The sequence below is a fragment of the Caretta caretta genome, chromosome 9, assembly GCF_965140235.1.
Source record: "Caretta caretta isolate rCarCar2 chromosome 9, rCarCar1.hap1, whole genome shotgun sequence".
Classification (NCBI taxonomy): Eukaryota; Metazoa; Chordata; order Testudines; family Cheloniidae; genus Caretta; species Caretta caretta.
Window position 1 is genome coordinate 64,948,066 of NC_134214.1, and position 17,497 is coordinate 64,965,562.

Below are 17,497 nucleotides of genomic sequence, written 5' to 3' on the forward strand. Positions count from 1 at the left end.
ATGTGGACTGGCCGGTCCTGGCTCCTGGGAGAGGATGGGTGTCTCTCCAGTGAGGGGTGGTGCTGTGCTGCAGTATAGTGCTGGAGAACCACCTGTGACAGTTTGCCATGACAGTCATGGAACCTTGTGTGCAGGGACATTGGTGCATCTGACACCTAGTAATGAGGACAGAACAGCTGATTTAGTACCTAGTCCTGGGGGGGGTGTCTCTGAATCAGAAGAGGCTCCCGAACAGGCAGACGAAGAGAGACCCGCACAAGGAGAGTGAAATTGACATTTCCAGTGCCACCGCACAGAATGTAGCCGCTTCCTCTGCCCTGGGTGTGTCTCCAGATCCAGCGCTGACCTTCCTCAGCACACAGGAGTTTCCAGCTGCAGAGCTGGAGTGGGCGCATTTGGGAGAAAAGGGGCAGCTTTAGGAATTAACCACCCATAGTCGCTTCCCCACAGCAGTTCTTTGGAAAGGCAACAGCAGGCCAGTTTAGTGCCAGCTGTGCAAGGAGAGTGACGGCTTTACAGAGGTCGAGCTGGGGGCCCACTTCGCCTCTCCCTTGCTCTGGGCTAAAGGAGGAAGGGGCCTGCTGGAGGCAGTATGTAATTGCACGGAGTCAGGCCCACAGAGCGATTGTGCAGCAGCTGGCTATGAGCCGTTCTCATTGACTCCCGGGGGAGCTGCTCACAGGCTGTGCTGCATAATCACGCCCTTGGGATGTTTGGCTCATCAGAGCAAAACGCTGAAACTTCCCAGCCTGTCTGTGCGTTTATCTTTTAATGCATGGGCATCACACCAGCCCAGCCTCTTGCTGCCTGGACGCCTGGGGCCAGAACCTCAGGCCTGGCCATTTGGCATCTGGAACCTTTCAGGGAAGGGGAACCACAAACATGGCTGTAAGCATGTCGGCACTGCAGTTAAATACCCTCGCTGCCCGTGTCAATTAGGTGGATGTTTAATCCAGTGTAGACATTTGGGCTGGAGCCTGCGCTCTGGGACCCTTTTCCAACCTGAGACAAAACATCTACACCACAGTTAAACAGCCCCATAGCCTTAGTTCCATGAGCCCGGCTCAGCTGACATGGGCCAACAGCGGGTGTTTAATTGTAGCATGTGCATGCCTTTTATGGTTCCCTGACCCTCCGGCCACTGGACACAGGCCTGGTACTGAGGAACATCATAGAGCAGCCTCAGGGCTGCCCTGAACTGTGCTGACTGTCACAGCCCCAAAGGAGTTGTCCTAGCAGCCTGGGATTGCAGGTGTGCAAGGGTGTTCCAGCCACACTCTACTCTCAGCCATCCCCTGAAGCTAGGGGCTTTGAGGACAGTGCTGTGCTGGCTTCACTCCCCTGCAGGATCCTTCTGCACAAGGAGAGGCCACAGCTGGACAATGAAGCCAGCTGTCTGGTTTCTATTCCTGGGGCAATGCAAAGCAGGCTTGCTGGGGCTGAGCATTTGGTTTTTAATGTCTTCCTCCCTCTTGTCTTTCCAGCACAGCTACTGAAGTATCACTAGCGATGCCACCCACTCAGATCCACCACCAACTCCCTAAGCACACTGGGGGGTACGAGGTGCTATGGTCACAGAGCTGTCCTAAAACCACCTCACAATTTCCTTTGTCTGGTCCGAGCTTGTCCACTGGAGCCTCTAATTTCAGGACCATTGGAAAGCCAGGACTTGCCAAACCTCAGCAGGCCAAGGTGCATCCTGCTGGAGAGCAGGCCTGTCTCACCCCTGTCTAAACCAGTCAGAGGAAAAAGGCACCCGAAGGAGAGGACAAATGACCGAACACTAAACAAGCCAATCCCCATTGCCTGAAGGCCTGGGGGAGGGCTGAAGGTTTCAGGTAATGGGGGATTGGGTTATTGGGCCAGCAGGCTTTGATGTCTGTGTTCGGGGTGATAAAAAGCCAGCTGGTTTCCCATAGACTCTGCAGCTCTGTCCAGGAACTATGCAGCTTCGGTCAAACCCTGGGTGACAGATCCAGCCTTTGGATAACTGAGAGTTATGGGCTTTGGCTAGCCAGGACACTCAGATGTCCCAGTACTGTATGTAAGAGCAAAGCCTTGATAGAGAAGAGATAGTTAGGTGCAACTGTGATTCAAGAGGGGGGCATTGAGTGAAGAGCTGATGTGAGTTACTAAGGAGCCTCCCATCCTTTTCATCTGACTGTTTATTAATTGTATTCTGGGAGCACCTAGGAGGTGAAGCTCTTACCCCTCATGGAGGGGACATCGCCCATTGTACAAACAGGCTTTCTCTCCTGCTGCAGTGATCCGTTACAACAACGACCTGGTGCAGAAATACCACCCCTGCTTCTGGATTGACGGCCAGTACCTATGCTGCTCTCAGACAGCCAAAAACGCCATGGGTTGCCAGGTCCTGGAGAGCAGGAATGGAAGTAAGACACCACCTTCCACCCCCAGTCGGTCCTCCATTCTTCTTCTCTGTGCTTTGGTTCCTCGCCCCGTCTCTGGAAGGCAGGTCCATCACCTTCCGAGCATCTCACCACTCGCTGACCCTGATGAGTTTTTCAGCTTCTTTTGCTTTGTTTCTTATCTTAAAGGTTTAAAGCCCGGGTCTCATCGCAAGACAAAGAAGCCTCTTCCCCCAACCCCTGAGGAGGATCAGGTATGAGAGGAGTGGCTGGGGTCGGTACTTGTCATGGGGTGGTCTGTCTCATTGGAGACCAGTGGGGGTCTGGGGCCAGCCACCCCTTTTTCAAGGCATTTCAGAACAGGTGGTTCTAGGATCACCAGGTGTGCCAGCCTGCTGAGCTCTTAGCTCCATCCAGAGAGAGGCCAGCAGGAAGGCTCTCCTGTTGCAGGCTCCTGATGCTGGCAGGCTAGGGAAGCCTGAGAGAGCTCAAGCAGAACCCCAAGGAGGAGGGCTGTAGAGCCCCTTTGGCAAGGGAAGGAGTTTGAGCCTAGGGGGGCAAGAAAAAGGCCTGGAGGACAGTTGCACCAGAGAGGCCCTGGGGCCACAGGAGAATTGGCAAGTCCTCCCTGCTGAGAGGGAACTGGGAGCCTGGGGAAAGCTGAAGCCCTGAGTGAAGGAAGGCTTAGAGCCTGGACAGGCCAGAGGAACTGTACATATTTTGTAAGGACTTGATGAATGAGACCCCAAGAGGGGACATGTTGGTTTAACCCGTTCCTGGGTGCAGGTGAATGCACTGGAGAAACACGCAGGAGGAGCTGAGGTGGGGCGAAGGCAGTGCCAGGCCCAGGGTGGCATGATCAGGGACCCAACCCTACAACAGCGCTCTGTACTGCACATGGTGAGGGGCGGGACGCTGGGCCCTCACTGTGTTCTGTGTTTCCCCCCACCCTGGAAAGATGATGATGAAGCCGTTGCCCCCTGAGCCGTCTCCCAGCACTGCGAGTGAGCTGAAGAAGGTGGTAGCGCTGTACGACTACCAGCCAATGAACGCCCAGGACCTGCAGCTGCAGAAGGGAGAGGAGTACTTCATCCTGGAGGAGAGCAACCTGCCCTGGTTGAGAGCCCGGGACAAGAACGGGTAAGAGTCCTGGCATGGATAATGTGGGGGAGGGACCTGTACACTCACAATCCTGTACACACTTACCCCCCTCCTGAGGGCACCCTCAGAGCACATGTGCGCCCATGTACCCCTGCACGCAACTACGTCCCCCATACATGGGTGTGCCTCCCTTAGAATGGTGCAGGAGCCAGTGGGGAACTGTCCCCTCTCCCAGCATCCTGCTGATTGAAAGCTAAATGTAGGCAGCCTGTGCGCCCTGCAGACACGTGCTGGCAGAGTCTGTGCTGGGGACAGACCCCTCTGGGTGGGGTCACCCCTGGGCCTGCTGCAGCTCCATGGCGCAGGCTAACAGTCTTTGCCAGCATCAGGGAGGGAGAGGCAGCTCATTCACTTGGATCAGAGGAAGGAGGAGGACTGCAATGGGCTGGCTGTGCATGCCCTTGGTACCGAACTGATCCAAAACCCACCGGAGTCCACGGAGAGACACTCTTTGGCCCCAGTGGGCTTTAGTCTCTCCGTGGCCATTTTCCACTAGGATTTCTGGCCAGGAATCCTGGGTCTCCCTGCGCTCCCTAAGGAGAGTCTTATGGGTTCTCTCTTCTCCTGTAGGAAGCAAGGTTACATTCCCAATAACTACGTCACTAAAGCCAAGAATTCCTTGGAGATTTTTGAGTGAGTATGAGAAGCCGTGAGGCCAGTTGGGCATTCGGGCTTCATTGGGATCTCTCTTTATTAAGTAGTAGAGTTCAGCTTTTAACATCAGAGCCTCCTCTGCCCCACAGATGGGGTGGGGGGGTCGGCTCTGCCACTCCCACCCCCTCCGCCCCACACAGGGGGCGTAGGTGGCTGGCTCTGCCCCAGAGCCTTTCATTCCTACTGTGCTTTTGTCACAGGCCTGCTTGAGGATACAGCACTGGAATGTGGGGCTGGAGAATGGTGACTGCCTGTCGCACAACCAGGCCCTCTGCATAGGGTGACCATATTTCTTAAACTAAAAACAGGACAGTCTGGGGCTCACCTCAGGGCCCTCCCCCCACACAGGGCTCACAAGAGCCGCCCTCCCCACACTGTCCGTGGCTGGGGCTGACCGGCCGAGCCCCACACCACCAGCAGCAGGGCTGGGGCTAACCTCCTGAGCTCCGCGCCATCCGGGGGGTCAGCTCTGAAAACAGCAGTGCCTGCCAGCAGCAAATTTCTCTGCTCTCCTGCTGGCAGGCACCGCTGCCTTCAGCTGACCCCCCAGGCAGCAGCTGCTGCTCTCCTGCTCTGCCTTGCTGCCAGGACAAATGCACAGTTTTGGTGAAAAAGTAGGGACAGCTGGGACAGAGCTGAAAAAGGGAACTGTCTCGGCCAAAACAGGACGTATGGTCATCCTACCTCTGTGTCACCACAGAGCTGTGTGTCCACCCCCACAATGCCTCCTATCCAGAGGCCTCTTCCTGATCATGACCATGTTCTCTTTTTCCAGGTGGTATTCAAAAAACATAACCCGGAGCCAAGCCGAGCAACTGTTGAAGCAAGAGGTGACTGTGACTTCAGCAAAAATAAGCAACCTAGCTCTGCTGGGAGCCTTTCTCCACTGCAGTCCTTGCTGCGCTCTTCTCAGAGCCCAGACCCGATTCCTCCAGCAAGGAAAGCCAGGGGTCACCTCCACAGCATGTTCTCCCTGCTCTGGGTCTGGCTCTCTGAGCCCCAGCGGTACACAGGGAAGCTGTCGTGTTCGTCTAGGAGCAGTGGAGCCTCGCTGTCATGCCAGCTGAAAAAATCAGAGAAGGGCTGGCGCTGACTTGGCTAGTGGTGCCATTTCAATAGGAATTAACATCATCTCGAGGCTGGGCCAGATCCCCAGCTGACGCTGATTGCGGTAGTTCCATCAAAGTCTGTGGGGGGTTGTGTCACTTTACAGCAGCCCAGGATCTGGCCCAATGTGCATAGACTATAAAGCTGCTGCCTCCTTTGAGCTAGGCAGGGGTCTGTTCCTAACACTAGGAGGCAGAGTAGAGCCTGCTGCGAAATGGCTCTGCCAATCAGGCAGAGATGGATGGTCCCAGAGGGCTGCTTTGCAGAGTTCACTAGCCCCAGCCCAGCCCAGGGTGGGATGGCCAAGGCCAAGAATCCAGTCAGAAGACAAAGCAAAATGAACTCAATCTACTCCAGCCTGAGGGTGAGGGAGAGCCTGTACTGGGCTCCCCATTTGATTGTGGAGATGCTGCCCTCTTTTCACCCCCCTCCGGTGAGCCAGCCCCTCAGGACCCAGTTCACTTTAACCCTTGCCTGCCCACTCCCCCGTGGAATGAGTATGAGTGTGTGTGTGTGTGTGGGGGGTGTGTGTTTGGATTGTCTGGTTCTATCCCTTGTCTCCTCACAGACATCCAGCCCTGTCCTCCATGCTGAAGCCCCTCTCTCTGTGTTTCAGGGGAAAGAAGGAGGCTACATTGTCCGAGATTCCACCAGCAAGACAGGAAAATACACAGTCTCTGTGTTTGCCAAGTCCTCCGGGTAAGCACCATCCGAGGCTGTTTTCCTTTCATTAGGCACAGTATGGCAGCTAGCTTGTTTCTGTCCCGTTGCTTCCCCCAGCTCTGATGCCCACTTTCCAGGCCCACCTCCCTTGCTAGCTGGCACTCCCCACCCCACAGTCACTGACTCGGAGTGTGATTGATTCTGCAGGGACCTGCAAGGAGTGATCCGCCATTACGTGGTGTGCTCCACGCCCCAGAGTCAGTATTACCTGGCAGAAAAACACCTCTTCAACACCATCCCAGAGCTCATCATGTACCATCAGCACAACTCTGCCGGTGAGTAAGCAAGGGGAAAGAGGACACGGGCGGAGCAGACTCCTGTCAGGGTCCCATACCCTACACAGGCTCTGCATCTCCCTTCCAGCAATGGGACCTGAAGGGGCTGAAGGCTCCCCTATCCAGCTGACCTCTGGCAGCAGCACCCAAGGGAGAAACAGTTCATGGTATGATTTCCCCACTCCCTATCGCTGGGGTCCCTAGAAGAACAGAAGCCTACAGGCATGATAAGCAACCACCTCTCAAAGAGGGGGCAGCAATTCAGAGGAGGGTGAAACCATCCAAGCAAAGGCAGGATGAAACTCCCGCTTTGCATTCAGCGGCACTACTGTGCGCAGAACAAGCATGCAGGGGTTGGTCAAGCTCCCAGTAGCAGGGTGCAGTCCCAGAGCACCCCCTTGTGGCACACCAAGACCCTGCTGGCATGCTTCCTCTTCTCCTTGGATTCAGAAATAAACCGCTCATATCCAGAGCTTGAAACAGTATTCCCTTTCTCCTGGAGTCTGATTTATTTGGTGTAATGAGAATCCTGCATTAGAGTCAGGGTCTTCCCAGCCCTCCTTAGAGCTGAGAGGACTTCCTCTCAGGCCCCTCCCTCTTGGCCCAGGACACCCACTGCCCTCTTTGTTGGGCTATGCTCCTCAAGTCAGGCCAGCGGTAGCCAGTGACATCCAACCAGCCCTCCTCCTCCCCTCCCCCGGGGGGGCCTCTTTTTACCTTAGTCCTTTTCCCTGGGGTGGGAGAACTCAGTAGGCAGCAACCTTCCCTTGCTAGTGTCTCTAGGCGCGCCTCTCCTTGGGAGCAGCCCTTCTCTGTAAGCCTGCAACCCTCCAACTGAACTCCTAGGGACTCACTAGTCAATTGACTGCACAGGAGGCTGGTTGGCAGCTAATTACAGGTGGGCTGAGGTGGGCTCATTTGGCTTAAAGACAGGAAGATTGGACTGACTGCCCTTAAAGGGGCCAGCCACCCTGTGGCACCCCCTGTTTCTGAAGGCTGTGACACTCTGGGCCCCAGGAAGCACAACAGGACAGGCAGCACTGGGATTCAAAGCAAAGACTGTAGGTTTGTGCTGATGCAAGAATATTCTTGTCTTCTCATGGATGCTGGAGACGCATGTTCTTTTCTGGAACGTCAGGAGGTACATAGAGCAGGGATGTACCTCACACTGTAACCTCTTTGCTGTGTTTCAGGGCTCATCTCCAGACTGAAATACCCTGTGTCTCAACAACAAAAGAATGCCCCCTCCACAGCAGGACTGGGCTATGGTAATGCCTGCTGTTCTTTCATACATGTGTGATGGTACTGCACGTTACCGCTTGTGTCTGCCTTCAGTGCTACTGCACCGTCCCCTGCAGTGACTTGCTGCTCCCTTGCCAGAGCTCTTAGAACATCCCCTACCAGGATCCCTCCCTTCTAGGACAGGCTAGGGTTGGGGTGGCTGCGAGGGTCCCTGCAATCAGTGCGCCTGCACCTTTCTTAACAGCATCCCTTCTTATGCATATGTTTGTCCAGGTGAGTTACTTCCACATCATTGCCCATGCTGCTGTTTGTTACAGGATCGTGGGAGATTGACCCGAAAGACTTGACTTTCCTGAAGGAGCTGGGTACTGGACAGTTTGGAGTGGTGAAGCATGGGAAGTGGAGAGGCCAGTTTGATGTGGCCATCAAGATGATCAGAGAGGGCTCCATGTCAGAGGATGAGTTCATTGAGGAAGCCAAAGTCATGATGTAAGTGGCAACAAATCCTGTGCATTTCCTGTGGGGTCTTTACTACAGAGATGTCTCATTTGGCCTTGCAACATCCTCAGAATTCATCCTCCAGGTTCATTCACTCCTGGTCATTCCCTGCACTGCTCCACCTATGGACACCAACCCTGCCCTCGAGGAACCACCCTGTTCTGCGATGAAAGACCACTGCCATTCCCACCTCTATTTAGCACTGCGCTTCCCCCACAACTTTGCCAGCAGATACCAGTCTTGGAATGCTTGCCCTTGCCAGGATCTCGGTCTCCATGCTCCTAGCATCTCCCCAGCCACTTTCTGCAGTTTAATTTATTTTCTTGTCCTACAATGCAGGAACTTGTCACATGAGAAGCTGGTGCAACTGTATGGTGTCTGCACCAAGCAGCGCCCTATCTTTATTATCACCGAGTACATGGCCAAGGGTTGCCTCCTGAGCTACCTGCGGGAAACCAGGGGGCGGTTCCAGCCCTCTGAGCTGCTAGAGATGTGCAAGGATGTCTGTGAGGCCATGGAGTACCTGGAATCCAAGCAGTTCCTGCACCGAGACCTGGTAGGGTCCGTAAGGAACATGATGAGTGATACACCTCTAGTGCTGTGAGAGTCAAAGGGCGTCATTGAAGAAGGCTTGGCTGAACTTACAGACACAACCCAAAAAATCTAGTTCTCCTCAGTGAAATTTAGGGTATGTCTACACTACCCACGTTACAGCATGGCCACGGCAGCACTGTGACATGGGCAGCGTAGACGCACTTTATCGCCGGGGGAGAGCTCTCCCAACGATAAAAAACCCCCACCCCTAACGAGCGGCGGTAGCTTTATTGCCGGGAGTGTGACCCCCAGCACAAACACTATCTATATTGGCACTTTTCAGCGCTAAAACTTTTGTCGCTCGGGGGTGTGTTTTCACATCCCTGAATGACAAAAGTTTTAGCGCTGAAAGTGGCAGTGTAGACACAGCCTCATGGGTGGTGAACTGAGAACAAATAACAGGAAATGATTTTTCACTTAGGGTGTAATGACCCTGTGAGAGTCACTGATGTGGGAGGTTACAGTCATATCCTGGGGCTGGACAACTCAATGCCTGATTGTAGTTGTAGTTAGGTAGATTAAAGATGGAGAGGGAAATCAACTTCAAATCTCATGTTCTCGACAATCAGCAGATTGCTGCAGGGGTCAGCAAAGAATTTCCTCCCAGGAAGAGCCCAGGGGTTAGCATCCTTTGAAGAGTTCAGCTACTGCTGGAGAGGATTTTGGGTTGGAGGAACTAATGAACTGACTCAGTGAAGCAAGTTCGACATATTCCTTTACATTGATTTGACCAGTTTGATTTGAGCCCAGCTTGTTCATGAGCACGTAGAGGCAGCCATGCAGCCTTCTCTCTGCAAAGCATCTCTCTCACCTTCCTTTCCCTCCCAGAATATGAGTAGTGTGTACCATATGTACAGTCCAGCCCTCCTAAGCCTCTGCTCCTCTTGCCGTTTAGTAGAGAGACTGAAGAAAGCACAAGATTTTTCAACCACATTTTTGCCCACTTGGTGCTCTCAGCGAATAAGTAGGACTGGAGGACCTCTCTGGTCTCAGGCAGTGGTAGACATTGCTTTGGGCAACACGGGCAGGATTCTCTTTGAGTCAAATGTAGTAGAAAAAAGAAAAGACTCAGGCTGTGTCTACTTAGCTATGCCAGGGTAACCCCCTAGTATAGATGTAACCTACACTGACAGAGGAGGTTTTGATATCAGTGTAGGGACACCACCTTCCCAAAGTTAGCTACATCAACAGAAGCATTCTTCTTCCATCAACAGAGTTGTGTCTGCACTGGGAGTTAGGTCAGGGTTGTGTTTTTTTCACACCCCGGACTGACGTAACTATGTCTAGCTATGTCAACCTAACTTTTAAATGTAGGCCAAATCTCAGGACCCCATTTTTAAAAGCATGACTCTCTTTTTATGTCTGCAATTTGCTGATGCAGTTAACGTCACCTAGATGTCTGTTAAATCAGGTAGTTAAAGCTCTATTGTAACAGACCTGCAGTACCTGTGAGTGTGAAAATGAGAAAAATTATTGGCACCCATAAACTAGCATTGCAAATCCGAAGACAGCTTTAAAAGTCAGGGCCTCAGCACTTGAGAGATATTTGGGAAAGAAGGCTGAAAATTTAATACAAGAGCTAAAATGAACCATTTGGCTGGGTAACATGTAAGCAGAATTTCCAGTTCTAATCCTGATGGTGCAGAGTTAGTTAAAGGACCTGGGAAGATGCTGAGTAGGGTTAATGCTGCTCGTAAAATCTCCAACCTGGCCTGATCTACCTTGTAGCAATGCAAGAATGGTGTTAGCTGTGGTGCATCTGTATCTGCCAAGTCTTTCTGACATGTCTTGGGTGAAACGCCAACTTCTGCTAAGCTCAGTCCTCTCCTCCCCATGGTTGGTGTCAGTAACATGACCTAGAGAAATCTTAGTTCATGTTCCTCTATGACATGAGCTGCCATGTTGCTGTGATTTGGCAACCAGTGCCTTCCTCTGAGCCGGAGACCAAGGCAAGCCATTTTGTGCCTGGCACATTGTTTGTTATGGGGGATGGTCACTGCTGCAGTGATTTCCCCCTCAGGGAAGTGTGCTTTGTGTATTTCATATGCCATATTCAATGCTGATACTATGACTCTTCCCATCTTTCTGCCTACAGGCTGCTCGCAACTGTTTGGTGAATGACCAAGGAATTGTGAAAGTCTCCGATTTTGGCCTTTCCAGGTCAGTGTACATGCATGCACATGCGTCTCTCTTCCTTTCTCTTTCACACTTTTTCTCTGCATCTCTTTTATCTTCTTCATCCCTTTCTCACTCTCCTCCTCCTTCTCACCCTTTTTTTTCTTTTCTCCCATTTCTGCTTGTATTCTCTCTTCATCCAAATCTCTCACCAAGCTTTTTCTCCCTTCTTCCAGTCTCTTCCTCTCTATCACTCGCTCCTCCACCCCATCCATCTCATCCATGTGTATTTTCCTCCCTCTCTGTCTCTGTCTTGTCTCTCCATTTCCTTTCAGGCTTGACTGGGTGCAGGAGAGGTTCATTAGATGAAAGAGTGAATGAATGGGGAAAAAAATGTGAAGCAACATCACCTAAAATGTGTATCTACTGCAGGTATGTACTAGATGATGAATATACAAGCTCCATGGGGTCCAAATTTCCAGTCCGGTGGTCTCCCCCAGAGGTCCTTCTGTACAGCAAATTCAGCAGCAAGTCTGACGTCTGGGCTTTTGGTGAGTTGGGAGGACAAAATTTCAAGTTGCTGACAGGGAAAGAGTGGTTGAGTGGACTCAGAGAGAATCAGCTCCTCTAGGAAACTGCTTCAGATATGATCCTATATCCCTTTCTGCCCCATGAACTGTCCCTGTGCATTTCTGTTTGACAGGGGTTCTGATGTGGGAGGTTTACTCTCTGGGAAAGATGCCCTACGAGAGGTTTAACAACAGTGAGACAACAGACCACGTCACCCAAGGACTGCGTCTCTATCGACCTCAGCTGGCCTCGGAGAGACTCTACGCCATCATGTACAGCTGCTGGCATGAGGTAGGCTTTATTCCCACCAGTACACATCCTTCATGTCTACCACAACCCATCTGCAAGTCTCCATAGTCACTCCATCCAGTGAACCAAATCTTGCTCTGCAAATGCCATCTGGTCCTGGGGGGGAAGAGGATTTTTATCCCAGGCCTGCTTTACACTTATAATTTATAAAGTATAGCTGACTTGGTATGATTTTTTTTTTTACCAGCATGGCTAAATCAGCAAAATCCTTCCGGTATAGATGCAATTATTACTGGTATATCTACATCAGCAAAACTCTCCTAGCATAGACAAGGCTCCAGTATTTATTTAATCATAGGTTTCTACTTCACTAGTATTTTCCTCTGCGTTTTTTTTTTTTTGTTTCAGAAAGCAGAGGAGCGACCAACCTTCAGAGTCCTTTTGGGAAATATCCTCGACATAGCAGATGATGAACCCTGAACTGCTACTTGAACTAAGCTGTCATTTATTAGTGTTTATTTTTGCCATTTAATCTTTTCTGTGACTAACAAACCTGCCCTAACAGGCATTGGAAGAGTCCTAAAAGAGCCTGCCATACCCAGAAAGGGAGAAAATATCTGGATCCACCAAACAGCATCGGACCCTAGCTTCTCCCACAATCCAACAACTCACTTGTGTTGGAGCCCTCCTGATACTAAAGAGAATATCAACTCACTTGTAGTTACAGATCAGGAACCTCCCTGGAGAAAGGATCCTTGAAAGCAGCACTTCACTGCTGCACTGAGCTCTTGCTATAGCCCAGAGACTGAAGGGATTATAAATGGTAATAGCCAGGTACTAATGGCCCCTGCATGGGGTGCAGGAACTAGGGATTTTTGTAAAATAAAACAGTACAAATTGAGAGGAATTGGGTCACTGAGATCCAATAGCTCCTGTCTAGCATGCAGCTCTGGTATGGTTGGCTAGGCAGTGGCCCACAACAAGAGAGTGCTACTAGGTGTGCTTGCCACTGGACAATCAAGAAAAGGCATTTCAGAAATACTGGGATGGCTTCCAGTCTCCATGACCTGTCAGTGGTGGTCATAATGGTGACCACAGTGGTCCCTGTTGCAGGCAATGAGGCATTATGGGGCAGCTGTTGGAGGACTGGTAGGATTGACAGAGGTTGCACAATATCTGCACCTTCACAGCATCATCCCCAGTAGGACCACATGGCTCCCTGTCAGTCAGGGAAGTGGTTTTGCTGCATTGCCATAAGGGGTTGTGTATGATGGCCAAAGACAAATTGGAGCATGGACACATGCACACAGAGGCTGAGACGAGGCAACTTATGCCGACCCACCGTGCGGTGCAACTCGGCCCGAGTGACCTGCCTTGCAGCCCGGCCAGCCCCCAACCCTGCAGATATGGGCTGGCTAGGACACATCTCGCAGGGCCCTGGGCCCAACCCGCAGCCAACCCCCCAGCCACACCCACATGGGCTGGCTGAGGCACGTCCCCCTAGGGCCCACCACGCAGCCCCACATGCACAGGCTGGCTGGGGTGCGTCTCCCCCAGGTAGGGGGACCAGACAGCAAGTGTGTAAAATTGGGACGGGGTGGGGGTAACAGGCACCTATTAGGATTGCCAACTGTGACTAAAGCTATTTCAGGAGATTTTTTCCCCTGAAAATGACCTAACCTAATTTTCTTAAAATATCCGATTACGACCTCCCGGCTTGCTTTCAGTAGTCACCGGGAGATCAATGCCGATTCCAGGCCAATCCTGGAGGGTTGGCAACTCCAACGCCTATACAAGAAAAAGCCACAGGTATCGCGACATCTGGTCACTCTACCCGGGCCCCACGAGCTGGCTGGGGCGCGCCTGCCCGCACCCTGAGGCGGGGCCGATGCTGCTGCCCGCGGAGACCTTCCCCGCGCCGCCCCGCCCCTCGCGGCCCGGCAGCGGCTTCCCCTCCCCCAAGCCGCAGAGGGGCGCTTTGTTTCCACCCCCAAACTGAGCGCGCCCGCCCGCCCTCCACACTCGCTCTAAACACCAACCCCCACCCTTAGTGAATGAACGCGCGCGCCTTGGGTCATCCGCCGCGCGGGGATTGGTTCGTCACTGGCTACGTCACGAGAGTGCGCCCTGGAAGTCTAGGGGTAATGGCGAGGATTCGCATTGCTGAAGATTGCGGGACGCTCCGAGCATGCGCAGTGCGGATAATTGCCCCCTTGAGCATGCGTAGTGAGGCGATCATCCCCCTCCAGGCAAGCTGCTGGCAGACACGTGAAGGTCGCTCGCTTGCTCCCAGCGGCGAGGTGTGTGCCTGGAGCCCGGCATGGAGGCCTCGTCCCCTGCGGGCCTGGGCGCCACCGACCCGCAGCTGCAGCATTTCATCGAGGTGGAGACGCAGAAGCAGCGCTTCCAGCAGCTGGTGCATCAGATGACCGAGCTGTGCTGGGTAGGGGCCGGCGCCGGGCGGGCGGGCTGCGCAGGTCTCCGGCAGGGAGGGAGCGGCAGGCAGCTCCAGAGGCTCCCCGCCTCCCCCAGGGAATGGGGGCCCATCACTCCCCCCACCCCCGCTCGGGGGTGATCTGGGTCCCCGCCCCCCGTGCATCTCGCAGGTGCGGCCCTTGCCGATATGTCCCCCAGCCCCTTCCTCCCTCTGGGGCTGTGCTGACTGAGCGCGTCCGGGAGAGTAGAGGGGTCTGGGGACCAACACGAGGCCCGCTGTGTGGGAGGGGTAGGAACCCCCCCAGTACGGCGTGGTGGGGCGGTTACTGGAGAATATGTAGGCACGACCAGTCCCGGTAACCTGTCTGGGCGATGGAGAGGGAAACGCAAGACAAAATTTCAGCGTTTATCCAAATGTCCATCACATCACAAGGAGACTGCAGCTGTGAACCCAGGGATGAGGGGCCCATTACCCTGAGACCTTTAGGGTAATGTATCCAGAGAGTCCTTGAAACCAGTGTTTAGGAGGGAACCCGGCTATATAACTAATTATCCCCTGGGATAGAGCCAGGGAGCTGCCCTTAGACTGTAGCCCCAGAAACAACTGTCAGCTAGAGACTGCAGCATCTTTATTCCTGGTAGTGAGACAGAGTAGCAGCAGCATTGGGATCTGTATTCTCAGGCTGTTAGGGAAATCATCTTGACTTGTAAATGGAACATATATGTGCTGAACATGAGGATAAGAGGAAACTGGGTGTAATGTGTCAAACTAGTAGAATCTGGGCTATTTGCCAAGGGTAGGCAGAATTTCTGGACAAATTAGTAGTGTTTTAGTAACTGCTGACCCTTGCCAAGGAGGGGAGAAGCCAGGTACAAAATGGCTGGTGCTGCCACTCTTTGTAGGAAATGCAAGGAGAGCAGAGGTGCAGCTTTCTGTGAAGGGAGGTGTACAGGAGGAGCTGGAAACCTCGATGGATAAGGCAGCAGCAGGAGCAAGCGAAGGGGGGGCAGGTGTGTCTGCGTACACTCAGGGAAAGTCTCATCTACAGAGTTATGTGGATTCACAATCACCTCAGTAATTGAACTGATTTTACACATCCACACTATGCTCCCTGTGCCAGAGGTGTATGTCCTCACCCAGAGCACTTGCATTGATTTAACTGCCAGCATGGGGCATTTTAGGGTTTTTGAAAGGCAACAACAGTCCATGTAAGAAACACAGTGTCTGCACTGACACAGCATCGACCTAACTACATCAACTTAAGTGCTACGCCTCTTGCGGAGGTGAAGTTAAGTTGGAGTGAGCAAGGTACACTGGTGGGAGCTACATTTTAGTATAGACTCTTACAGAGTTAGGGTGATGTAAGATGCCTTACGTTGACCTAACTATTGGGCAGACAAAGCCTAAGGGAAACTTGACAACACACGTACATTTCACCCTATTAATTGACTTAGTTCTCAGGCTTCTAGGTGTCAGCTTATTTAGGTTTGGCTGTAAAGTGGGCCCATAAGCATTATGGCAAAGCATGCTAAGTGTGCAGTAAGTGGGAGAGAGCCAGGAACCTCCCCCTTGCCAAAGCTACTGCCTATGATGGATCTGCTGTTCCAAACAACCACCCTTTCTTTTCGGAAGTGTTAACTTAGTAGGTGGGTGATCCTTTCTTGACGCCTCTTCTGACTGGTTCTTTTCATGTCTCGAGCAGGAGAAATGCATGGACAAGCCTGGGCCCAAGCTGGACAGTCGGGCAGAGACCTGTTTTGTGAACTGTGTTGAGCGCTTCATAGATACCAGTCAGTTTATTCTGAACCGGTTGGAGCAGACACAGAAATCCAAGTCAGCCTTCTCAGAGAGCCTGTCTGACTGAACAGGGCATGGACTTCTGTTTCCTTAATAAAAAGAACTGCACATCAAATGAGAGAGAGAGAGAAAGAGAAAAAGGAGACCGGCTGATGGGACAGCTATAGAAGACAAGCTGTGGGGAGGTTGGCTCCTTCCTCTGTCAGATTCTAGAGTGTCCTGTCATCTGAATGAGCTGAGATCAGCTTTTTGTTTTGTCCTTTAAAATGCCAATCTTGTGAAAATCACAGCTAGACAAGAGAGCCTGTAACAGATGCACATTTACTACTCTACTTGACGGTGTACTGTTCTCATTCCCACTGACTACCTTTCATACATAAGTTTCACACTGGGATTGTGTGGACGGAACTCCTTAGGTCGAGCACACTAACTCCAAAATGTTTAACTGGGGGAGCACACTGGGATATCTAGGAGGAAGTATTCAAGTACTGGAGACAGTGGGGAATGAAACACTAAGTGAAGCTTAGGAAGGGGACCACCTTAAATGGTCCTGTATTCACAATCTGTTTTTATGATTAACCCTTGCCTGAGACTAGTGAATCTTGGTCTTAGAACCAGACTGCAGCTGAGTTGATCTGTGCCTTCTACATGCTTGTGAGGCATGGCTAGGGGAGGACAACCGCTTGAGTTGCAGGACTGCCCCACTATAGCTTATCCTTTGAGAGAAGAACTTGCCCAAGGATGTAGCTATGGGAAGAGATTTTAAGCCTCACTTTGTGGCCAAGTAACAGTTGTTTCAACTAGAAGTGCAACATTGTTAAAATGTATTTGTTCCATAAACTGCTTTTTCTTGATCATTGGAATAAATATTCATTGGATCAATTTTTAAAATTAGCTTCTTGTGTTTAGGTAGGAGGGCTGGTGGGGATGTCAGACCTACCTTTCACCTCTGCCATTGGGTGCAGCCCCTCTCTCTCTGCACATTCCTTGCCTCCTCCATTCTGTTCACCATAAAATAATTTTTGGGCAGGGAGAGAATATGCAGGGTAATTCTTACACTTAAACACAATGGATCTGTTCTGACTAGAAAGCCTGTATATCCTATTGTGAACTCTTGATTTGTTGTTTACAGTGGTCTATTTCAAGGCCTCTGTGACTGGATCAGCTCCTCTGCCAACTAAAAAATGTAAAGAAATCCACCACTAAGTAAATCTACTGTGAAAAGGGGTTAAGTCTCCTTCATGCACAAAGCAGATAAAATGGTGCAGATTTCTTTAGGCAAAAACCTCTATACAAACAGATGTACCTCTCATCAGAAGGTAATTTGTTCTCATGACCATCTGATCCTGTGTGCCTTTGTAGAGACTAACATCAAGAGGAGTGATTCTAGTTGGGGTTTCTGAACCAAACAACTTTTCCCATAGGAAAGAGACCTTCCATTTCCTCTTACACAGGTTACTGAAAAACCAGCAACTGAAAAGCATAGTTGTGCTACTACTCTTCCCTGGAAACCCCAAATAAATTACTAAATCATGTTCCTGCCTGTTTCCTGCGCATAGTTGTGACTACCACTTCTGCATTCTGCAGTGGAAGGTAATAAAGCTGTACTTTAGTATGCCTCATCAGGTGACAGTGCTTACCAACTTAAGTTGTCTCTATTACCTACCCAGGGGAGAAGTCCCATAGCTACCCTTCATCTTTTGTAG

The 17,497-nt window shown here is 51.7% G+C and overlaps 2 protein-coding genes across 4 annotated transcripts in view; both read left to right on the forward strand.

The window, feature by feature from the left end:
• The window catches only part of BTK (Bruton tyrosine kinase), a 29,148-nt gene extending 16,690 nt beyond the window's left edge, over nucleotides 1-12,458 (forward strand). For 2 of the 3 annotated variants that reach the window (XM_048862882.2, XM_075132399.1), the window contains 14 exons: nucleotides 2,265-2,393; nucleotides 2,559-2,623; nucleotides 3,328-3,509; nucleotides 4,101-4,163; nucleotides 4,960-5,014; nucleotides 5,908-5,990; nucleotides 6,162-6,289; nucleotides 7,483-7,557; nucleotides 7,849-8,020; nucleotides 8,369-8,585; nucleotides 10,719-10,783; nucleotides 11,171-11,289; nucleotides 11,442-11,599; nucleotides 11,966-12,458. In XM_048862882.2, coding sequence (XP_048718839.1) covers nucleotides 2,265-2,393; nucleotides 2,559-2,623; nucleotides 3,328-3,509; nucleotides 4,101-4,163; nucleotides 4,960-5,014; nucleotides 5,908-5,990; nucleotides 6,162-6,289; nucleotides 7,483-7,557; nucleotides 7,849-8,020; nucleotides 8,369-8,585; nucleotides 10,719-10,783; nucleotides 11,171-11,289; nucleotides 11,442-11,599; nucleotides 11,966-12,037 — 1,583 coding nt within the window. In that variant the 3' untranslated portion in view covers nucleotides 12,038-12,458. The remainder of the gene's footprint in view (nucleotides 1-2,264; nucleotides 2,394-2,558; nucleotides 2,624-3,327; nucleotides 3,510-4,100; nucleotides 4,164-4,959; nucleotides 5,015-5,907; nucleotides 5,991-6,161; nucleotides 6,290-7,482; nucleotides 7,558-7,848; nucleotides 8,021-8,368; nucleotides 8,586-10,718; nucleotides 10,784-11,170; nucleotides 11,290-11,441; nucleotides 11,600-11,965) is intronic. The other variant, XM_048862881.2, reaches the window with a different exon arrangement.
• Nucleotides 12,459-13,686: 1,228 nt separating this feature from the next.
• On the forward strand, nucleotides 13,687-16,682 carry TIMM8A (translocase of inner mitochondrial membrane 8A). Its single transcript, XM_048862899.2, is given in 3 exon segments — nucleotides 13,687-13,836; nucleotides 13,839-14,000; nucleotides 15,697-16,682. Coding segments are annotated over 3 exon segments (459 nt in total). The 5' UTR covers nucleotides 13,687-13,701; the 3' UTR covers nucleotides 15,859-16,682.
• Nucleotides 16,683-17,497: the final 815 nt, after the last annotated feature.